At 39.1% G+C, this 23682-nt stretch overlaps 1 protein-coding gene across 1 annotated transcript in view; it reads right to left on the bottom strand.

Moving 5' to 3' along the window:
- The window catches only part of COL25A1 (collagen type XXV alpha 1 chain), a 329834-nt gene that overhangs the window by 155278 nt on the left and 150874 nt on the right, over window positions 1-23682 (bottom strand). The window contains exons 3-4 of the mRNA XM_075708727.1: window positions 6465-6509; window positions 4354-4361 (exon numbers count right to left, since the gene is read on the bottom strand). Coding sequence (XP_075564842.1) covers window positions 4354-4361; window positions 6465-6509 — 53 coding nt within the window. The remainder of the gene's footprint in view (window positions 1-4353; window positions 4362-6464; window positions 6510-23682) is intronic.

Raw genomic sequence — 23682 nt, 5'->3', positions numbered from 1 at the left:
ACCAGGACAAAGGACTGGGCCTTCAGGCTCTAAAGAAAATGATATTTTTAAACTGTCCCCATGGAGCCTTCAAAACATGCATGAGTCCATCACTAATACATTCACTCATTTTCTTAGCTTACACGCTAGGCCAAGAAGTTAAATCTATGAGGCTTTTGTGCTTTGCACAACGTAAACTTTACCTTATGCGTTACGGTCATTAACTGGAATGAGGAACACCAAAGATATTTAATTTCCACAGAAGTCATGACCTAAGAGCCCAAGGGCTGGTTTGTTGTCACTATGGGTCTCTTTTCTTCTAAATCCCAGTATTTGTATATAAAGCTCACAGCTGGATGATGACCAAAAAAGGGTTTTTAGCAAGCTTTTTACTCCATCTTCTCCTCCACACACTTGTGCACTCACCTACGCAGATTAAGCACTATAAGTGAAATAGGAATGTGTACTCTAAAACCTGATAATGGCTTCAGTATATCCAAGGAGGTTTCTTGATACTGATGATCGATTCCTCACCAGCTGACTTTCAACTGCTCATAATAGTAAAGATAGGCATTGGATGATGTTTCATTGGTAACATTTCTCAGTAAACTCTGCAACTACAGAAGATGTCCAGAGAAAAGCATTGAAATGGGCTGCATAAAAAGAAGCGTGACCAGCAGGTCAAGGGAGGTGATTCTCCCCCTCCACTCCGCTCTCGTGAGACCCCACCTGGAGAACTGTGTCCAGCTCTGGAGCCCCCAGCACAAGACAGACATGGACCTGTTAGAGCCACAAAAATGATCAGAGGGATCCCTCCTATGAAGAAAGGCTGAGACAGTTGGGGTTGTTCAGCATGGAGAAGAGAAGGCTCCAGAGAGATCTTATTGTAGCCTTTCAATAAACAAAGGGGGCTTATAAGAAAGATGGAGAAAGACTTTTTTTACCAAGGCCTGTAGTGACAGGACAAGGGGCAACGATTTTAAACTAAAAGAGGGTGAGTTTAGATTGGACATAAAGAAGAAATTTTTTTACAATGAGGGTGGTGAAACACTGAAGCAGGTTGCCCAGAGAAGTTGTGGATGCCCCATCACTGGTAGTGTTCAAGCTCAGGTTGGATGGGGCTTTGAGCAACCCGATCTAGTGAAAGATGTCCCTGCCCATGGCCAGCGGTTGGACTGGATGATCTACAAAGGTCCTTTCCAACACAAACCATTCTGAGATTATGTGATTCTATGAAATTGTCCTCTACCTGCAGGTGTTCAAGGTATGCAATTTGTATCTACCAAGAGAAACATTTTTGAAACTCACTGAAAAATTAGGCATCTTTTATATGAAATCCATAGGCAGATCAGTATGGGAGGGCCCTCCATGCTATACTATCAAGTGCTCAAAGTAAGATCATCACTATCATACTTTAACAGTCACTATGTTGTGCATATGTATTGTCTCTGAAATGCATCCACTAACCCATTTTGTCACTTGATTTCTAATACACACGTGACAGTAGGTATATACTTCTTTCCTTGAATGGGACACTGCAGTCAGCTTGCCTGACTACTTGAAAGAAATTATATTTGTCAGATTTCTTCAGATTTTAGAGATGCATTATTTCATATATATTTTTTTTCAGGCAATAAATCCTAAAGACGTGAATGAAACTGACAAAAAAAACTAATTACATACATTATCAGTATATTACTCCATGACAGACAATGCAGCCAACTACGAGGACCTCTGTAATAGCATTTTATTTTGCTCAAAATGCATTGAATGAAGCAGTCAAGAGAAACAGGACACAGTTAAAAGAAAGGACTTAGAGGTTCATATGACAACTGTACAGCTTTCTAATATGGAAAATTGAGATGCAATATCCTGCTAAATATTTTTTTTAAAATTAGAGTAAAAAAAAAATTTTGTATGCAAGAATGCAGAAGCTCAACACAAAATATGTACAATGTCAAACAATAAGTGCATTGATTTTGTGCATTGTAAACACCCAGGTTCTTTTTAAAAAATTCTCAAAGTTTTGGGGTTTTTTTTGCCTTTTTGGTTTGGTTTGGTTTTTTTTTTTTTTTAAGGGAAAGTCCTACATTTTGTAGGCATCTGAGAAACAGAAAAAGATCTTTTTGGCAGTAATAAAGCAAAACCAAAATACAGCAACATGATTTTAGAGTAATATAAGCTATCATAAACATATGATGAGTTACCGGATAGCCATTTCGCCCTGGTAGACCCTGGTTGAATGAGATGAAATGGTATGACACACATTAACACCACAGTCATGACATACAACATAACAAACATGCAGAGTACATTACTGGCAAAATATAACTTGCATATCTATTATTTTTTTTATATGCGATGATATTACAAACCAACAAATATGAAATAGGTACTACACAATAAAGAAATGAGGCTTTGGCAATGGAAATTATATGTTTTAACTTAAATAAACATTCTAATTAAAAGGTACTCTCTACTTTGGATGCTCACTGAAATTCCTTTTGTTAGGAAGAGAATTATCCTTGTAAACTGAGGGGCAATATGTGGTTAAAAGAAAAAAAAGTTTCAGTGCCGAGGCAGTAAAGTATTAGATACATAGGCTACCACTAGAACATAGGTGCCAAAGAAGAGATTTGAGAATGCTATAACAGATCATAAAATAAAATTGAAAGCCCCAGACTTTGATTGTTATCACATGACACTCAGTAGTTACGTACCAGGAAAATAAACAGAGCACTGCAGTAGCCTTTTAAAATACAATATACACATAATTCCATGCAGTGCTATGTGGGATATACAAATACTTACTATTTTAAATGAAAACAATTACCACAGTCTCCCAGGTGAAAACAGTAACTGAGTTCAACAGTTGCCCCTAGTCAGACTATAAGTGTCTATGAAAATTAAAATGTGAATTTGGAACAAAATTTACATTTTTAAATACCTCGTAGCAACCTAAACCCTTACTGCGTGTTAGCAGGATGAAATCTTGCAAGTTTTGAATAGGTAACTTGGAATTTTAAGTCAGATACTTAAAATTGTTCAGTCTTGGGAGCTATTTCATGTTTGTGTTAATATTGCCACAATCTAGACTTTTTTTTTTTTTCCTTTTTAAATGGACCTACACTAAAACAGTAGGGAGCTGAAGTCAAAGACATTCATAACGACGCACATAGTGAACTCTTGCCGTGCTGTCTTGCTACAGGAAAATCACTTGTATCATGATTTAGGGCTGTTCTTTGTGTTTCATGGGAAGACTGCAAAAGAAATTGGGGAAGCCAGTGTTTCTTTCAAATAAACAGCACCATTATGCATTAAGGCTGGCTTTTCACTGATGGCTTGTTAAACAAATTTGCCACTGTGAACTGCTGAGCACATGGTCAAAATCTTTCAAGGATAAGTAGTATCACTGCTCAGTATATACAGTTTACAGTGAAATTGTTACATCACAGCAGAAATTCAACATATGAATTCACCAGTCTCAAATATGCATGTAGCATAGAATAGGCAGATAATCTGGTCCTGAAATATTGTGGATATACTATATCTATCACAGAAGATACAGTTAGAAGTCTGCAAACACTGTAAAATGAAATACTGTTTTAATGGTCTCACTTTTACACCATATGGTGCACATGGATGGCATGACAAATACAAATGTTTGAGATACATGCGTTTAGTGCTGTTCTTCAAGTCAGGCTTCTGACCTACCCAGGGAATGTACAACAAAGAAAAAAAAAAAAACCAAAACCAAACAAACCCAATCAAAAAACCCCAACCAAAACCCAAAACAACCATAAACACCAGAAGAGAGAAACTGTTTCCTTACAAACAAGATTCAATTAATTTACTGAACAGAATGGTATTATTTAATATTCATTTTACACAAGCACTTACTGGCTTCAGTAACAATTACACTGCAATGAGCTGGACAGCCTGTATGCCTCCAAAGAACAAGGACCCTGTACCCCAGGAGTTTGTGATAACTGCAGAGGAAGTTACTACCCAGAAACAGGCAGAGTGACCGAGTCTGGACTCAAGATAGCATACTCACACATTTTTTTACTGCAGTAAAATATCTGTTAGCAAGTCATAAGCAAAATGAACATAAAATACTTACGTGGAATTGTGGTCCAAACTGCTATGTGGAGCACTGAATATAAATCTTTATTGTTTTAGAGACTTTTTTCTTAAGGAACTGATTACATTATTCAGCTCCAAGATAATTAGTGAGTGTGTACACTGTATAAGTATAAATACCAAAATTCCCTCTTGATGATACATGATCATTTTATCACGGTGATAGCTTAACAGGATCTAACAGATTTCTCCCTGATTCTGGAAGAACCAACAATGTATCACTGTACTTACAGGAGGTCCTGTGGGGTGGGGGAGAGGGAAAGAGGGTAAAAAAAGAGAAAAAAAGAATATGTAAGCTTATGAAGTTATTAAAGAAAGACACATATGTATGAAGCCAAGCACAAGGCCTCAGGATTGTAAGTGAGCAACACTGCTAATACACTGTACACATTTTCCCATTCAAGTACTTTTTAGCTTTGGTTGTGCTTTTCAACTTGTGAATATGACTAATGCCTAAATGCATGCGCTTACCTTACCAATTCTTCAATTATAGTCATGCAATCTTATGCAAGTTGCTTCTCCATCCATTTCCATGCAATTTCATGCCAGTCCAAAAATACCAGCCATGGACTACAATTCATTTTGTCAGACTCCACATAAAGCATATGTAACCACATCACCAGTTTCAGTTAGCCACACAGTCGGCATGTGATCACAGCTTGGCTGCAAAATTGCGCAAAGTACCCTTGGCATTTAACCTTGGCATCTTGTCAAGACATACGTGCACCGGCATCTTCCAGCCTTCCAACTTTGCCTCTGAGGGGAGGTTTCAGTGGCCACCTGACAGTGCTGAACTTTCTTTTCATCACCTTCCTTTCTCAAGGCACACATATAAAACACTCCCTATTAAAATGTCACACTTCGTGAAGTGATATTTGCACATTTTTTCAATTATTTAGACTCAAAGACTTTGGTATAGCAATTCTTGGAAACATTATCAAAGGGTCACAAATCAAATCTACTATTTCAGTCTTATTAAGTTGAGCAGCTGCAGCTCCCAAATCAATGGCATTTCATTAAGCTTTTATGCCTCCCTCTAATTTCTGAATAAAGTGAAGTGCAAAAGGAGTATAAAACAGCAGCAGCTGTACTTTGAGATTGCTTTTAATATTGACAGCCTTTTGGTTTTAACAATGCAATTTTATTGTCCAGTAACTAAGGCAATTTCTTTATTCTGGTAAATATTCTTAAATAGCATTTTAAGGTGCAGGTCTGTTTTTAAATGAGAGATCAATTTCCTTGGTTAATAGTTTAATACGTGTTTATTTGAGATGCAAAATGAATCAACAAGCATCCTGCAAAGTAATTGCCAGGATCATTTGCAAGACAATCTTCAACCATAGAATTTTCTTCTGTACCATAGCATTTTTCTCTGAAGTAAATACTAATCCAAGACTGAATGGAAACACCAAGGTGATTTATATTAACCTTTGGCAGGGCTTGGCTTCAGTTTTGTGATGCAGGAAAACATGGAAATAGTTTTTAAGAGCCAGATAAATGATCATTTACAGAGATAAGAAAGGCTACATAAGATTTACAGAGATGACATTGATTGGAAGATTCTCCTAAACGGCAGATTAGATGAGACGTCTAGGAGACTAGAAATGCTCATTTTCTCCTGCGTCGCCTCCAGAAAGTTACCCTCTATGAAAGACTCAATCCCGCAAGGTAATCAACAGTTCCAGTTCCCATGAATGTCAGCAGGAAGAGGTGCTCAGCATCTCATAACATTGTCTCAAATGAAATTTCAAGCTCCACACCAGCAGCGGGATTCTCTCAACAGCAACCTCCCTGGTCTAGGGTAACGAACCAACAAATGTTTATTTTCCTAAAAACTTAATTGCTACTCATTTCTAGTAAACAACAATTTCTCTCATACAGAGTAGTCTACTTATCATATTATTTCCCCAAGTACCAACATTGTTAACATATGGAATTTTATTTCTTTCTTTATTTCCTTATAAAATTCTTCATCTCAAACCAAGGAAGCCTGATGCAACACTGACTTATAGCACTCCAACTACTGACTTACATGGAGTTATTCTAACTTGCGCAAGCGTGAGAAGACACCAAAATGGTTTGACAATTACTAATGTGTTACCAATGGCACCATGTCGAGCGTTATGAAGTGTGCCTACAAATTAATGACAGCCAAGACTAGAAAACTCTTTGGAAGGCCACCAGGTATATGCCAAGGGTCACAAATTTTTACCAGAGAAGTTTCAGAACTCTCTTTCAGAGCACAAAAGCAACAGAACTGAAAATGAAGGCATGCTGGGTACGCATCCTCACAAAAACACAGACATCAAGCAACAATGGATCTTATGAAATTGAAAACTTACCAGTCTCTCCTCTTCTGCCCCGCTTACCTCTTTTCCCTGGAGGACCTAAAAAGAAGATGGTGGGTTGTAACTTTTTTCCTGGAAATTATATGTAGATATAATTTGTGTTTGGATGTAAGGGCATTAATCAGATGCTTTACATGGAGTCCAGAGACTTTGGCTGAGCAGGGGTAAAAGATAACCAGAATAAGATTCATGAAGTTGGAGATAAAATTGACAGCTACATCACCCACTATAGGCGCTCAGAAAAAAGGCTGGGAGAAACTTTAGAGGTTATACAGTTCATCCCTTTTTCTCAAGGAAAAAAAAACACATCTAAATTATTACTGCAAGTTCCACTGGCAGTTTTCCCCAGTATTTTACTGTTCTGACAAGTGGAACATTTTTCTTTATGTCCAGCTTGCTGCATGGAAGCCCATCAATTCTTGTGCTTTCCACCATGAACCCCAGAGAAGAAATTGTGTTTCCTTCCCTCAGAAAAAGTCTTTGTATTCCTCAGAATTGCTACACTATTTCTTCAATCTTAAACCAAACTTATCATGGGGCATTAAATTTAATTCAGTTACACCTGTGTTAAGCCCAAAGTTTAGCATTTATTTATAACAGCAGATCCTCCAGGAAAACCATCCAGCCCTCATCTGAAAACATCCAAAAGGTGAAGAAACTATCACCAGGCTTGCCATCCCCCAAACACTAACACCACCGTATGTGGTGTTAGACACTGTCTAAGGTGCTTTGCTTCCAGTTTATATCTGTTAGCCATAACACAACAGCTTCGTCCCTGTATACTTTTTGCTAAGGAATCCTTTGCTACTCATTGTCCTTTCTCCACAAATATTCACATGCTATAGCCCGTGTCTTCTGCACCTCTAAAGAAAAAATAAAATCATTTTTGTCCCTCGTTTCTGCACTCCAACCTTCAACATCCTTTCTAAACTGCAGATATGAGTACAACAGTCTTCCTCTCTCCTTGGTGACCTTGACATATTGTTCCTGAAAATGCAAGGAAAGTACAGTTGCACTTCTCCTTGTACAGCTAGGAGGAGAGGCAGCATCTGTGGTGGTGACAGAGTACTGCAATGCTGCTGCTCTGAAGAGAGAACCACAGGTGGGACTCCCAAAGCCGCTGAAGAGAGGCAAGCGCACGGGTGGAATTTCCAAAAGCAGCGACACATGCAGGAGCACGAGTACCTCTGCTGTGGCTGTATCTCACCATTTGTAATAGATATTAGGTGCACAAGTGTTTCAGTGCAAATAGCTAAGCAACTCTCTGCTACTTTAAACAGGTACAAGATTTTACAAATCACCTGAACTATCATCCCATAGCTTTTAAATGCCCATGAATGCCAAATCTCACTTTGCATTATATATTTGTGGCAATCTGGCTTAAAAGACTAAGATGCTGAGAAGAAACATTAGAGATACAATTTCAATATATATGTGAAATAGCATTAGTTTGCCAAGGAAATAAAAGAGTATTGATTAAAAAAAAAAGGAAAAGAAAAAAAAAAAAAAAAGAGGAGAAGCTCTTGCCTTGAAGGTAGAGAGGTTTATTCCTATCAGCCCATTATAAATCTCACTAAAATCCTTCTTTCTCATTCTAATAATTACAGTAGTGGCATAATGCAACACAAGTTTAAGACAACAGTATTATACAAAGCAAGAATGGCATAGGATATGAATTATCAACAGCATACTTAACAAGACAAGAATATTTTTATATTATATGCCAAAAAATAACAAAAGTGTCACTTCAGTGTAGAGAACCTTGCAACTTCTTCCTGAAACACTCCAGCCTCTGCAAGAGATATCTATGGAAACTTCTTACATGGGTAATGGCATGTTACAACAGGTACGTTTCTGTACACACATACCTTCCCCCCCGCCAACTAACACTAAAATTTTAATATTAGAGTCCCTATGCACGCACATAGCTCTGCAGTAGTCCTCAGTGGAGATTTCCTGGGCTACCCCCAAGCTCACAACACAGCCGTGCAGCAATTTGGGCTGATCACAAACATGGATGTGCGGGAGAAACTTATAAGGTTCTTCACCAGGTAAGTACCTGTCTTTCAGCATATAACAACAACATTTTCTCATCCTGCTTTTTAGAATATTATTTTATTAAACTGTAACTGTGCTATAGGTGTGCACATGCGCACACACAAAAATGTCTCCTACTGAGTTTCCTTTTGAGAAAACAACAGGACTTTGAAACTAAAAAACTTCAGCTACAGACCAGCAAAAGACATTAAAGCCGCTAACAGAAAACCCTGAAGGTTTCAAGCTATGAATTTTACGAAGGAATGAATTTTGTCCAGCAAACCATATTTCCACAGAGGATTAAACTGCCTGTTTAGTAGCTGTGTACAGTGGCGGCAAAGAAGGGACTCCAGTTCAGTTCTTTCCTCGGGCATCAAGGGCTCATCCATTCTAAGTCATTATTCTGAGATTAGTAGATTCAGATGTACGTGTCAATCACCCGAAAAATGCTTTTTATTATTATTATTATATTTCCAAAGTAACCACACCACTGACGTTAGGAAAATTACTCTGGATTTACACCAGCATTAATGAAATCATACCACCACCCCTGACCTTTGGCTCGTCAGGCCAGCAGTATTTAAAGGTCACTGAGTGATGTGAATCACTTCTCCCTCTCCTTAAAAGCTTTTTTGATTTCTGCACTACTCAGGTCTCTGTCAAGGTGGTGGCATTTGCAAATCTCTTAGAAATTGTGAGATGAGAGGTGGATCTTGCAAACTTATACTCAGTTTTGGGGACCATTTGAGGAAATAATTTACGTATATTTATCTATTTATTTATTTTTTACCAATCTGAAACAATCCATTTTAAATCACAGATGGTTCCAGTTCACACAAATGCTAACGCTCTTATTTAAGGTCATCACTAGATGACCTACTACTTCAGAAACTACACGAGCTTGCATATTTTCCTGAACAGGCTGCTTTCTCTAAATCTTAAATGCTAACATCATCTGTTGCTCCAAGAGTTTCCAGTTATCAAAACCCTGGGCATTTTGCTATAAATATTAATTTTCCATCTGCCTACAGTTTTATAATTTTGCACTAATTGGATGATTTGGTGAAGGCTCATTGCAGCAGAAGTAGCAGTAAATAAAGTTAGACTAGGCACAATGTCATCTTACAAGTTGTCCACAGATTTTTACAGCTTGCACATGATACACAACATATGACAACTCCTCTGAACTTTCTTGCCCAGGGTAAAAATCTCTGTAGAATAGTATCAGAAATATCCATGCTGAATTGAATTTAATCCAGAGTATTCAAAAAGTAGTTTGTTTTGAACATCTTTTTATATTAAAAATATAAAACTCAGAAAGAAAAACAAAAGTTTGAAACTCAGTGGAGTGAGCTGGGTTAATAAAGATTAATGATACTGAGCAATAAGCAAAAGCCAGTTTATAGTACCCAAGTTTGCCAATACATTGTTTTCCTAAGCTCACTAGATTTACTTGTAAGTAGGGAGTAAGAGTAAAATGCCAGAAGATAAGCTGCTTTTCACTTTTAACTTAGTTCAGCTTAAAAATATTTGAAACAATTTTATTCTTCCAAAACCAATTATGAATCTGATTTTTAAGAAGAAAAATTTTAGAAAGGATTTTTTTTTCATTCAAATGTCAAAAAAATTAATGCCACTGCTATTCCATATCTACCAAGGGAATTTTGAAAATTAAAGAACTTGGGGATGTTATATTTCCAAAAACTAAGAGTCAATTACTTATCTGAATTTATCTTCTCAAGCACTAGATATCAGCTGCTCACAAAGTTTTGCCTTTCTTACCTACCCATAAGGAACTGGCAAACAAACAAGCAAACAAAAAAAATCCACAAACAAACAAAAAAAACCCCACCTCCACACAACTGACTTCAGCCAAATAACAGCTTTAGCCTTTGACACTTGATATTTTAACTGAAATATAAGCAATAAGAAGTAACAAGTCAATAATAATGCTGTAACAAACAATTTCTCCCCTCTCCCCTAAATTCCTCCAATTAAAACCTCAGAATTCTTCTCAATCTTCAGTAGAAGTAGCTGTCGAAATAACTACCGATGCAGAACCATTGTAGAGACCACATAGGAACAAGAATGTAACTATTAACAGGTTTTCCAAGACATTTTCAAAAATATTAAGCACAACTTTGGTGACATTCGTCTCCTAGTAATGGGTATTCTAACCTTTGCAGTCAGAAATCTCAGATTATAGTGATCCAAATCAGCAATAATTAGAGCAGATAGACTCTGGTCAGATCATTGCTGTGGTCCTGGAAAGGTTGCCTCAATGTGCCTTATTACTTTTTAATAATTTAATAATTTGTCCTCTATGTGCACAGCAGTGCCAGAGGTCTGTGGCAGATCTACTATTTTTATACTGCTATATGGGAGACAGTTTTTACTAGAGGAAAGCAGATTACAATTGTATGTACTCCACTATATGCCTTGCCATATATCAAAAAAGGTCACATAAATGAGCCACACACCTTAAGGAGTGGGAGCCAACGTGCCATCTTCACGCTACAGAAAGACTCAGCTATGCACTTAAGCTTTAACAGACATGAGAATCTGTCTTAATCTGACACTTAAGAACACCATAAATCTTAATTTTAGATCTATGCATATTTTTAAATCAGATACAACAGATGGAAAATACACTCTTTGAAAATTTATTATTGCATTTTTCCAGTGCTTGGGCTTGAATCATGAGTTAAACTATGACATCATTAATTTATTAAAGACACAAAAATGTGAAGATGGTGTATATTGTTCACACATTGGACAGCAAAAGCAGGATTTTCTTCAGTTCAGTACTCCATCTACTTTCTAAAAAAGAACATTCCAAAAGCATGAACAGGTTCTCCTTGCTCAAAGAGAAATAGGACTGACCTATCAAAAGCCTAAAACAAGAATAACATTTTCCTTCTCAGAGATACATTTTTAGCTATAGAAGAACTAATTTACACTGTAATAATACACACTATGAGACACTGGAAAAAACTGGTCTCAGGTTTTTAATTGTTATGAATCAGTGACGATGACTAAGTTACATTGCTTCAAACCAGCTAAGAACTTTGTAAACAGAGGGACAGACAATGTGCAGTTTACCTACATCAAGCTTTGGCTCCGTAACTTTCTCTTAATCTTCTAAAGACTAATCCTATGCTGTTAAGGAGATAGATTCAATAATTAAGTGGCCCGAACTGGGAAAGGAAGTTATGCCATAACAGTCGGGTCATTAAAAAAAAAAAAAATCCACATATTCATCTTTAGAACTAAGGATGATACTAGCATATTGTTACAGTGGCACCACCTGTATCCTTTCATTTATTAATATGTTTACAGCAAATAAATTCTACTTTTCAAAGCAGCTGACCAGGAAAAAAAAAAAAGAAAGAAAGAAAAAACATTTGGTGGATGAGACCTAGAGTCCCTCTATCAGCACCTGCCAGGCACATCAGAATTCTTTGCCATTTGGTCATCAGCTGATCTAGAAAGTAAAGTTTGTCTTGATTTTGGAAAGAAGTACAATGAACATCAAGTCAAAGGAAAAGGATTTGCCCATCTCAGGTTATACCAAACTCTAACAGGTACTCCCTGTCTCTAAGAAAGAGCTCCTACACCAAACTGGCACACCAACCTAGGGATGACAGAAGAGTTCAGAATCCTGTTCCCTGTTTAGCGGCTGCACAGGACCTTGCTCATACGTTGCTTGACACACACACATAGCTACTGTTAAAGGTAATGAGTATTCCATGTGTACATGAAAAAAAGAATATTTTCCTGGCTATTTCAAAGTACATCCATTTCACACGCAGTTTACAGCAACATAAGATTTTGCCTGTCAAGTCAGAAAAATAAATTGGCCTATCACATTCTCAGAGTAAATCCTGGGCAACTTTGCTGAAGTTAGTAGAGTTACTCCAGTATCATTAGGCATAAAACTGCCAACCTTGCTGAAATCATTAAATTATCTAGATTAAAATATCTAGAAGTCAGCTGAGCTGAACCAACCAAGCCACCCAAACTGCCCTTTCTGATTCAACTGTAACACTGGCAAAACAACTCCTGTTGGTCGCATTTCAAGCTCTGTCACCCTAATTTGTCAATGGATTCAACTCTCCCCTTTCCAGTTCCAGACTACAACCTAGCTGCCGTCATTTAATCCCATTCCACATTTCTCCCTGTCAGACAAACTCAGAAAGGACTTGCAGCACCACGCTGAACAAAGCCAGCCCCTCGCTGCTCACAGGGAGAGGACCCCTTCCCCAGCAAACTGACACAGCTCTGTTTTACAGCCGTAGGAGCACCAAGTGGCAGTACAGGCCATCGATGCAGGTAGGCAGCAGAGCAGAGCGGCAGCCGCTGAGCCTAACACCTCATCCTGTGAAATATGCATGCCATGAGCAGCATGGTGACTCCAGTTAATGCTGCGTGATTAACTGCCCCATCCTGCTAGCCTCCTCCTCCTCCTGGAACATCACCAACTTCAGCAAAGATTACTGAAACATCCCAACAGGCTGAGGTCTCACCCGATGGATGTTTGGGCAACATGAGATTTGACATATGCATCCACGGTCCTTTCCCATAGCCCTGCCATGGATTCCATCCCAAGTAGGGAAGAATGGAAAGATTTCTATCTCCGAAGCTGAGCACATTCTTACAAACACTGCATGGATCTGTTCCAGCCTCCTTCATCAGCCTTTTTGCTCTTCCCTCTCTTCTCAGCTTTTTTAGCTCACATAACACTCGGACTCTTCTTTCCTCCCACTCTGCATAATCATCCCACCTGGTGTGTCAGTCTTCTGCTTTGTACCTCAGTCTGCCTGGGACAGCCTGCCTGAATTTTCTACCTCATAAAATTATCTACCTCATTTCGAGCCTCAGCTGGATAAATAACATTCATTGTTTCATACACAGTACATCATCTGTTTGGCTCACCATGAAACATCATTGCATTGCAGGGCTTGGATGCATGTCAGAGGCTATTATGCAACCTGGCTGAGGAAATGCCAAAATCAGTCTATCTGATCCACAGCAAAGAAATCTGACCTCCCTAAGTCAGATTATTTGTATCACTTCTGTGCATGCTAAATGACATCTGATGAGAGGCATCTAGCCTAGCATCATTTCACTAGTACCAGACACTACTGAGGGACCTCAAAGAATCCCACGATCATCACTTGCAAGATAGCCAGAACTGTGCATACACATATATATTCTCTCTTTTTCCTTCACTGGTAGTTAAATATGCTTGAAGCATGAAAGGTAACATCCCTTGAAAAATTCTAAAATCATTCCATATTATCATTCAAATGGTTGGACTTGATGATCTTAAAGGTCTTTTCCAACCTAAACAATTCTATGATTCTATGACTCTGGATTAATTCTATCACTATATCAATGTCTACTCCTTTTTTCCCCCATAACCTTGTAAAATTGTTGGCCTAAGAAACCATGTGTGACAATAAGCCTCACCATGTAAAACATACTTCAAGAAGTATTAATTTCTTTTTGTCAATGGTAAGTTTACTGTCTCTTAAAATCACAGATGTCTCCTTCTGCACTTTATGAGACTGAGAAACTTACATTCCCTACCCAGCATCTTGATACCATTGTGATAAATAGCACACACGTTTTTAAGATGTTCTCTTGCTCATCTCCTTTCTAAGGTGAACCCACCCTATTTTTTCAGTCTCTCCATCTGAATTTTCTCCATGTCATAAATCATAACTATTATTACCTTTTCCTAAGCTTTCTCTGATTCTGCAGTGAGTCTTTTAGCATGATAAGGCCGAAACATCTACACGCTGCCCACAGGCCTGAGCTCTGGCTCCAACATGACTCCTACAGGAGGAGTGCTAATGCATGTCCAGCAGTGCTGCTCTACACCAGGACTCAGCAGCTGGTGAGGAACAGCCTGACGCAGCCTTTCCTGCACAGCCTGGCAAGAAGCATCTCTGAGCCCTCGGGTTCTCAAGCACTTTCCCAAGAGCAGGTCCTCCTTCCAAACACTGTCTGTACTCAAAACTTATTTTCATAATTTCTCTAAAGATAGCTGTCATGGTTTAACCCAGCAGGCAGCTAAACACCACACAGCCGTTCACTCACTCCCCCCAGTGGGATAGGGGAGATAATCGAAAAAAAGGTAAAACTCATGGGCTGAGATAAAGACAATTTAATAGGACAGAAAAGAAAGGGAAAATAGTCATAAAACCAAAAGTATATACAAAACAAGTGATGCACTAATGGGCCGTGGCCAACTGTATGAGGTTTAACAAGGCCAAGTGCTGGGTCCTGCACTTCGGGCACAACAACCCCGTGCAACGCTACAGGCTTGGGGAAGAGTGGCTGGAAAGCTGCCCAGCAGAAAAGGACCTGGCAGTGTTGGTAGACAGCTGGTTGAACATGAGCCAGCAGTGTGCCCACATGGCCAAGAAGGCCAACAGCACCCTGGCTTGTATCAGGAATAGTGTGGCCAGCAGGAGCAGGGAAGTGATTGTCCCCCTGTACTCAGCACTGGTGAGGCCGCACCTGGAATACTGTGTCCAGTTTTGGGCCCCTCAATACAAGACAGACATTGAGGTGCTGGAGTGTGTCCAGAGAAGGGCAATGAAGCTGGTGAAGGGTCTGGAGCACAGGCCTTATGAGGAGCGGCTGAGGGAACTGGGGTTGTTTAGTCTGGAGAAGAGGAGGCTGAGGGGAGACCTTATCGCTCTCTACAACTACCTGAAAGGAGGTTGTAGCGAGGTGGGTGTTGGTGTCTTCTGCCAAGGAAGAAGCGATAGGATGAGAAGAAATGGCCTCAAGTTGCATCAGGGGAGGTTTAGATTGGATATTAGGAAAAATTTCTTCACGGAAAAAGTAGTCAAGCATTGGAACAGGCTGCCCAGAGAGGTGGTGGAGTCACCATCCCTGGAAGTGTTCAAAAAATGGGTAGACGTGGCACTCTGGGACATGGTTTAGTGGGCATGGTGGTGTTGGGTTGATGGTTGGACTGATGATCTTAGAGATCCTTTCCAATCTTAATGATTCCTAGTTTTTACTTTCATTAAAAATAATCCAGCCACCAAGCCAGGAAACATGAAATTCCTACTCTACCCTTAAGTGGTTTAGTGGTGGACTTGGTAATGTTAGGTTAATCATTGGACTGGATGATCTTAAAGGTCTTTTCCAACCTAAATGATTCTATGATGCTATGAATTGCTCACCACCCGCTGACTGATGCCCAGCCAGTTCCCGAGCAACAGACCCCCGGCCAGCTTTTCCCCTAGTTTATATACTGAGTACAACGTCATATGGTATGGAATATTCCTTTGGTCAGCTGGGGTCAGCTGTCCCAGCTGTGTTCCCTCCCAGCTTCTTGTGCACTCCCAGCCTACTCACTGGTGGGGTGGTGTGAGAAGCAGGAAAAGGCCTTAACTCTGTGTAAGCACTGCTCAGCAATAGCTAAACCATCAGTGTGTTATCAACATTATTCTCATCCTAAATCGAAAACACAGCACTATACCAGCTACTAGAAGGAAAATTAACTGTATCCCAGCTGAAACCAGGACAACAGCTCACTTTAAATCTGCAAGTTTCACTCTGCTTCATCTTTCCCCCTAACAATACACTGGCTAAAAATGAAATCAAAGGCAAAAATTTCTTAAGCAAGACTTAATGTCTTCAACTATAAAGTAGAAGATAAGCCTTGACAAGCAAAATGTACATGAAATTCATTCTTGGCTGCAGCTAACCACTGGACACCCTTTCTTGTTTTCCATCTAACCTAGAAGTCCAAAGATACTTTCCTTCTGTAACAGCTGCAGTAGAGGGTTCACAGCAACCCTGGGTTTTGAGCATTCCCTAAACACTGCATAACTTCCACTTCTCTCTCCCTCCACCTACCCTCCTCACACACATAGTTTTCTGGCATGAACGTACTTCGCCTGTTTGGTCCTATTCAGACCCCGGCACTGGGACTGTTTGGAGTCAGGTTTTCCCTGCCCAGCCCACAGAGAGTTTGTTGGGTCAGAGCTGCCTGAGAGCTTTGAAAATGCTGCTGGTGCTGCTCCCTGGGGCTAGGTGCTTGAGTGCTTAAGGGATATTCACCCTTTTGGTTGCTCTGCTGGCTACCAGCTCCCAGCCCAGTCTGAAGATTGGGCTCATTAAACATTCCGTATGACATCAGGTACACATATCTTCTCTTACTGCCACAATATAAGGTGGGTTATCTACTTTCTACAGATACCACACATGACCTTATCAACATGGGTAATAGGTGTGAGAGCAAGTTGTTCTGTCTACAAATCCTCCTCCCACCAGTTTGCATTTCTTTTCTGTGGTTTTTTTATGTTCTATATGAGTGACCAGTGTTCTAGCAAAAATGGCACCACTAGTTTCCCTAACAGACTTACAGCATATTTTGTATTATTCTTCATCCTTATGTATGCTAACACTTTGGCCATGTCCTTTGCCACAGCTGGAGTTTTAGGAGTGCCTCCACTGACCTATTCATACATATATCACAAACCTTTACCAAATTACAGGAGTCTTGTAATGCACTACAGTCCCAAAGTTTAATTGTATTGACATTTTCTCTCTTTCTTTTCTGTTCCGTAGGAAGAGGACTGGGATAGGAAACACTGCTTATGTGACCTCATTTTAGGAAGACTTAATGCAGAACAAACAGGTTCTTGAACTTTGTATTTTTCACAGGTTACTGTGCTGTGGCAGAACATGCGTAACTGCTGATATTTAAAATACTGTCAGAGGTGAAGATTCACATTTATAAGGCAACCAACAAAATGATTCACCTCAGATCACAGCTTTTGTGTCCAGCTACAAGCTAGAGTTATGATCTATCTTGCTAAAGCAGTCTGAAATAGATCCCAGTAGCCTGGGCTGGAACAGTCCACTGGTTCTTACAGACTAAATTTTAGTGGTGAGGCCACTAAACTATTTTAATGAACATATAACACTCCAAGCACACATGGTCATCTTTGCAAACACAGAAATAGCTGCTATCACCTGGCTGACAAATATTGCTGAGGGACAGCTGAAGTATGTAGGGATAGCTATTCTATACTAGCAAGGCATGAAAGTCTTCTCATCATTTCAACTTGCCATTCCATTGTATTATTATCATGCCATATCAATAGTTGGCCCCTATGATGCAAAAAGCATATGTCATATTGAGAAAAACTATTTAAGCTTCATTTAAATTTTTCAAATACTAACAGAGATGAGATAAGAAGTAAGGTATCAGAATTAAATTCTTCTTCAGCCTCAATATAATTTAAATTACATTTACGAAGAGATTTAGACACTTTTTGAGAACATGCAGCCATACCGGATGGTCAAGTAACTACACAGTACAACTGCAGTTGTATAAAAGCAAAAGCTTCAGAATTAAAAGTCCTTAAAACCTAATCCTGCATCCACCTTTAGGAAGTCAAGTTATATCTCAGTGTCAAAGTTCTGCCATCAGGAAAATGGTAAATAACAACAACATAAGAACAGTAGAAAGCACATTTTCTTTCTCAAATGCAGTGCTTTGGACATGCTAACTCTCAAGTAGTGAGTCCGTCGTAAGTCAACCTTTCTGCAGTATCCACACAATAACACAGGCTATAGGTCAGGACAGAGCAGGACTGCAGCATTTCAGGTAGCGCTGCTGAGAAAAAGGGAATTCTCCATGTCAGGCAGTCCACTCCCCCACCACAGTAAATGGCAGGTACCCTTCCGTGCACTAAGCACTATGCAGACATCCATCCTGGTTGTGGCTTTCATGTTACTTGTGTCAAGTTACACTCAGTCTGAGTGATTTTTCACTTAAGCACATGGTCTTGCATGTGCATGGGAGACTTCGGTCATTACTTTCTCTGAGGGTTCACTCCGACCTAAGGAAACCCATGACCTCAAAGCTTCCTCAAGCAACCAAAGGTGCCCAACTTTTCTCTCCTGATGAAAAGAGGATGCCTCTCCCATGTCACAGTGGGATGAACACAGGCTTAGATGTATGGGCCACATGAGGGCTGAAACCCCAGCAGCATGTTAGAATCAAAATGCCCTTTTCTATTTCCTCCCAAGTCCCACATCAATTTGTTCCTTCCACTATAACTTCCCACCAAGTTCCTCACCTTCTTTTCCCTTTGCATTTCATCAATCTGATTTTTTCTGTTTTGTTTTTTAAAATGCATCCTTTTTCTTTGCTGGCCATATGGCTCTCAGCTACCGGGCCCAGTACAACATCAACTAGGTACAACAGCTGGAAAAAAGTCCTGCTCAAGCACCCACGTGCTGATTAGACACCCCCTCAGTACTCTTGAGAGATGTAACACAGGCTGTTGGTTTTGCTTTGGAGCAGTTGGGATAGCTCACCTCAGTGTAAATATGGGCTATGTTAAGCATATGAAAATGATGATATTTCCAAGGCTTATAACTTTGTGAAATTAGAGTGTCATATTTTCTCCCCACATGACAATAGCAGAAGGTCATATAAACCTGATAAAAATAACAGCCAAGGTTAAATCTCGATCTTTCACTACAAATTACAGCTCTGTGAGATTTTATTAACAAAGAATAGGCAAAGCCAGAATCTATTTCCTTTAATTTTCATTCTTAAACATTCATTCTGGCCCTGTTTAAAAAGAAACATCAACAGACTGTGGTTAATTTTTGGCAAAAATGTAAGCCGCTGAAAACTGAGTATCACAATGGCAAAGGAGAGGCTATGCTAATAACGGTATCTCAGCTGCTCACAACCCCTATTGCAGTCGTCATATTATTTTCACCAGCAGTAGTGAAAGTAAAAGGACCTAAGGATCAATGATTCGGGTTACCCTGAATGCTCATCACAGGTTGGGAGTTTTGCTACAATTTCCAATGAGTATCTATTTAGATTAATACGAGTGCTCTTGAAAATCTCACTTGAAGTGCTTTCAAATAGATTTTTCACTTTAAACACCACAAAACACTCTGAAGAAAAAGTATGACACTCCAGTTTCAATTTTTAAACTGTACTGTTACAGCAGCTACAGAACTAATCATTTCTTGAAAAGAGTATGACCTTTTAAAATAGATTCAACCTAACTTTTTAAATCTAACAACACTAGCAATATTGCCATAGATTTTATTGAGAGGGTATAAAATTCATCATTTTATGTACTATGGATAGGATACTGAGGTAGCTGCTATATGACCAAGACATTTTTTAATCTGTATTTGAAATGAACCTGTAAAAGCAAATGGCTTACCAAATATATCTGTTTACAAGTTGTAGCTGAACCAAATACACTTTTAAGTGACTACAGCCTCTTTCAGTTTTGGTGCCTTTTGTAAACCTGCAGTGATCTACCTTAAGCTATTTATAAGCTATTCAACTGTTCCACACCTACTGGTTTTTTTCTTCTCAGCTCAAGAGCAAGCCTAAAATCCCAAGTATTGACACAAACAAGTAAAATTTCTGTCACATAATTTGCCACATCAGTTTCATTTTATTCTAAACATTTTCTCCTGCAAAGTCACTGAATAGCCTTTCTAGATTTTTAAAGATGTGGAACAACAACATCAACACCATATTCAGCTAAAACTGTACAACACAAATGAAACAAATATTTAATATCCTAGACTATCTCCGCTTACATTGTGGAGTCCAGGTGTCTCCTCTTACTACAGATTTGATCCGCATGCTTAACTTTTAAGCCATGATTGACAAGACTTTCGTGATTATGATGACAGATTAAAGTGTTCATTGAATTTAGAGGGGTTTTATTTCAGTTGTGACAGTAGTGTACCGGGAGACAATGAAATACAATACCACAGGATTAAAGGCAGCACATAACTAGTCAGGCACTGGTACTGCAATCATCTTGGTCTAACCCACACGTGCTGATCACCCATTTAAACATAAAACCCTACCCTGAGCAGAGCATATTCCTTTCAAAGTCTTACTCATGTGCCTCCTCTCATTTCTAACATAATAAATATATCATCTGACGAGGAGCTTAGTGACAGCTGCACAAGTTAGTTCTAATTACAAAAAATAATAAGTGGCTTTAAAAGGTTCAGTAAGTCTCTATTGCGTAACAGCACCAAAGCAGCACAATTATTGCTTACAAGCAAAAGTAAATAAATAAAAAGAATGACAGGACTGGCTTACTCCCAAACCCCAAATGTCAGTTTCTTCTGGCTAATCTATAAAAGCATCCCCTCTACTAATGCACCACCATTCACCTACAGAAGGGGAAAACAACAAACGGAACACAAATGCTTCAAAATATTTTGTCTGAACTAACACAGGAGGTACACAACTGCAAAAGACCAAAAATAACAAAAAGGAAGTAACTTGTTCACTTTGGTTTACGTCTTACATCTGCCTGTGAAGTTTTGCAGTGATACTGGCTCTGGTTCCTAGAGAGACATGTATTCAAACTGACAGACAGCAGTAAAATGTTTTTATTATCCTTGGCTACATCCTGCTCCTTAGCCTCGATTATTTCAAACAGCATACTTGACTGAAAAAAAGTCTTCAGAGGAAGTACAATCTCCCATGCTTTAAACACTCTCATGAGACTACACTCGTGAAATATAGCAGCGTGTCTTTGATCCACTGGACATTACTTCAGGTTGAGGTGTGAGTGCACTGGATAATGACAATAAAAAAAGACCTCAGCAGATGCCAAAACAACCAGGACTTGTATTGTGTTCTTGCTATACAAGTCTCTCATAATTTAAGAGGACAACCAAGGAAAATTGTACTAAGTCAGGCTCGGAATAAGATTAAAGAATTAATGGATTCAAGTTTATTATACTACTATAGTGACTTGTTTCATTGTATGTTTCCAATTCTTTTTAAAGTATCAAAAATTGTCCTATATAAATGTAAAGCTTAGTACATGTCCCACATATAGAGAGCTTGCAGAAAGAAGCACAAGAGAATGGATGCTCTCAGCTGCTTCTCTGTGACCAGCTGTATCTTCGGTAGCTTGGAAAACATCCAATGCTGTAACTTTGTCAGCCAACTGTAACCCCATGTTGAACTTAAAGAACTTAATCCACTCTATTATTGCCTTTTCACAGGTGGAACCTGTGCCCTTTTCTTTTATCAAGATCTTTCTCGTGACATAATAGAGACTCCAAAAATCTAATGACTGTTCATATTAATTTATGTAGATCATCCTTTACCCACACAAAGAAAATGGACTAGCAGTATAAGTAAAACAATTCCATCTCTAGCAAAGCACATGGAGTTGATCTGTCATTTTAGACTGCCAGACACATCAATATACATTCAGAGTCAAGTACACACACAAGAGAGCTTTCTACTTTAAGACAACTCCAGAGGGCCTTATCAGCTTTGACTGAAGCAAATCTTCCCTTGAAGCTGTGGGGCTTTTACTTGGGCAAGTGATGAATGAAAAAAAAGCATCTTGAGATTTGGCTCAGTCTCAAAGAAAGAATAAAGTAATTGCTATTCCTCATAATATATTACAAAGCTAGCTGTCCTCTAACATACAATAGTTTAGATGTGCTACTGTGTAAATAAGAGTTAAAGATCCTTACGCACCAAAATTACACACAGGTTACTTAGAACCTGCTATTGTTTATGCTTGAAGGTCAGCTGCAAACTTTACTCACAGTATTTTCAGAGAGTGAAATAAAGACATTAACAATGTTTTTTATATACCTACTACAAGCACAGTCAAAGCTAATTAGACTGGTACTGAAGTCAATCACGTTAATCAAATTTGTAGATAGCAGCATACTTTTCTAATTGTGTCCACGCAGGAGTGCGTATGTACGTAAGCCAGGTAAAAGAAACACACCTCACTATCAACAGGGCAACTTGCTTTGGCCTTCCATCTGCAAAACACAACTGTAGCTTTCCACAATCAGTGAGTAGCAATATCATTTGGAGTGAAATGGCAATAATGGAGAACAAGCTTGGAAACAGCAAGCTCTTGGCTTTTTACCCTACAAGGAGCCTGGCATGTTCTGTGTGAAGAGCTATTGAAAATCTGGCTCTGAGCATCATAATATAACCTTCAGGGAGCTGACCATAATAGAAGACTATTCCTTGTACAGATGTTTGAGCAAGAGTTACATTCTTAACCTGCCCAGATGTGACACATTCAAGGTGTCACAAATGGAATAAACCACTTTTTACAAACATCTTTCTTAGTGAAACTGGACAGTATGACTTAACACTGCCACAAAAGAATGAGATGTTGAAAAGCACTAGGCTCTGTATTACCCCTAAAATGCTGTTCAGAGTCAATAAATTTATATGGTGCTGTACTTAAATATCCTGAAAGCAGAATTTACAGGAAGTTAAATATTAACACTTTGCTATGACTAAGTGTTGTGTTTTACTAGAGGCAGGGAAAAGCTATACTCATAATGTAACAGGAAGTTATATTCATAACCCCCATCAAGGTTAAGCATTAATAAAAGAATCTTCCTTTGAAGCTTAATCTAAACTTCAAGGACTGAGTCAGAAAGTGAGACATCCTCCTACCCCCTTACAGTTAGGACACTGTCCTAGCAAGGGCCACAGACCTGCTGAAAGCGTCCAGCGTTCTTCTCGTGAAAACAACATGTGTGCAGAGCTCTCAGGCCAAAAAAAAAAAAAAAAAAAAAGTCTACAGCTTTACTTAGATCCCAGAATCAGCGACATGAACTCATATGTTCCTGAACAAAATACTAACTTGGCAACTTGGCAACAATGTTTGGAACAAGTTAAAGTTTGCATATAAACCTACTTGGCAAGCCAGACAGCAAGGTATTGGAATAATTTCTCCTGGATAAAGGCACAGACTAATTCCTCAGTGGCAGTCATGAACAAGCATGCTAGGGTCTGGCAATATTTCTCAGATGTTAATACAGGGTCATGATCATCTGCTGAACATCAAAGCCCAAACATCACTTCTGAATTAAGACTACAATATCAACCCTAATTAAAGGCATAGTGAATGCAATCAGCAAAAGCCTATCCAAACTGAAAAGACACTGCAAAACCATGTGTTTACTGTGGCCTTTCAAATACAGCCATAAACCAGACAGTGCTAGAGTGCATATGCATGCATGCATGCATACATACAAACACGCACAGAGAAGGAAGCGAGCTTTAGCAGACCTAGGAAAGGCAGCCCCTTTCAATGGGCCACACAATGCCAAATCTGAAAGTCTACTAGGT

This window comes from Pelecanus crispus, chromosome 4 (genome assembly GCF_030463565.1).
Source record: "Pelecanus crispus isolate bPelCri1 chromosome 4, bPelCri1.pri, whole genome shotgun sequence".
Lineage (NCBI taxonomy): Eukaryota > Metazoa > Chordata > Aves > Pelecaniformes > Pelecanidae > Pelecanus > Pelecanus crispus.
This window is presented reverse-complemented; position numbering and strand designations above follow the sequence as displayed.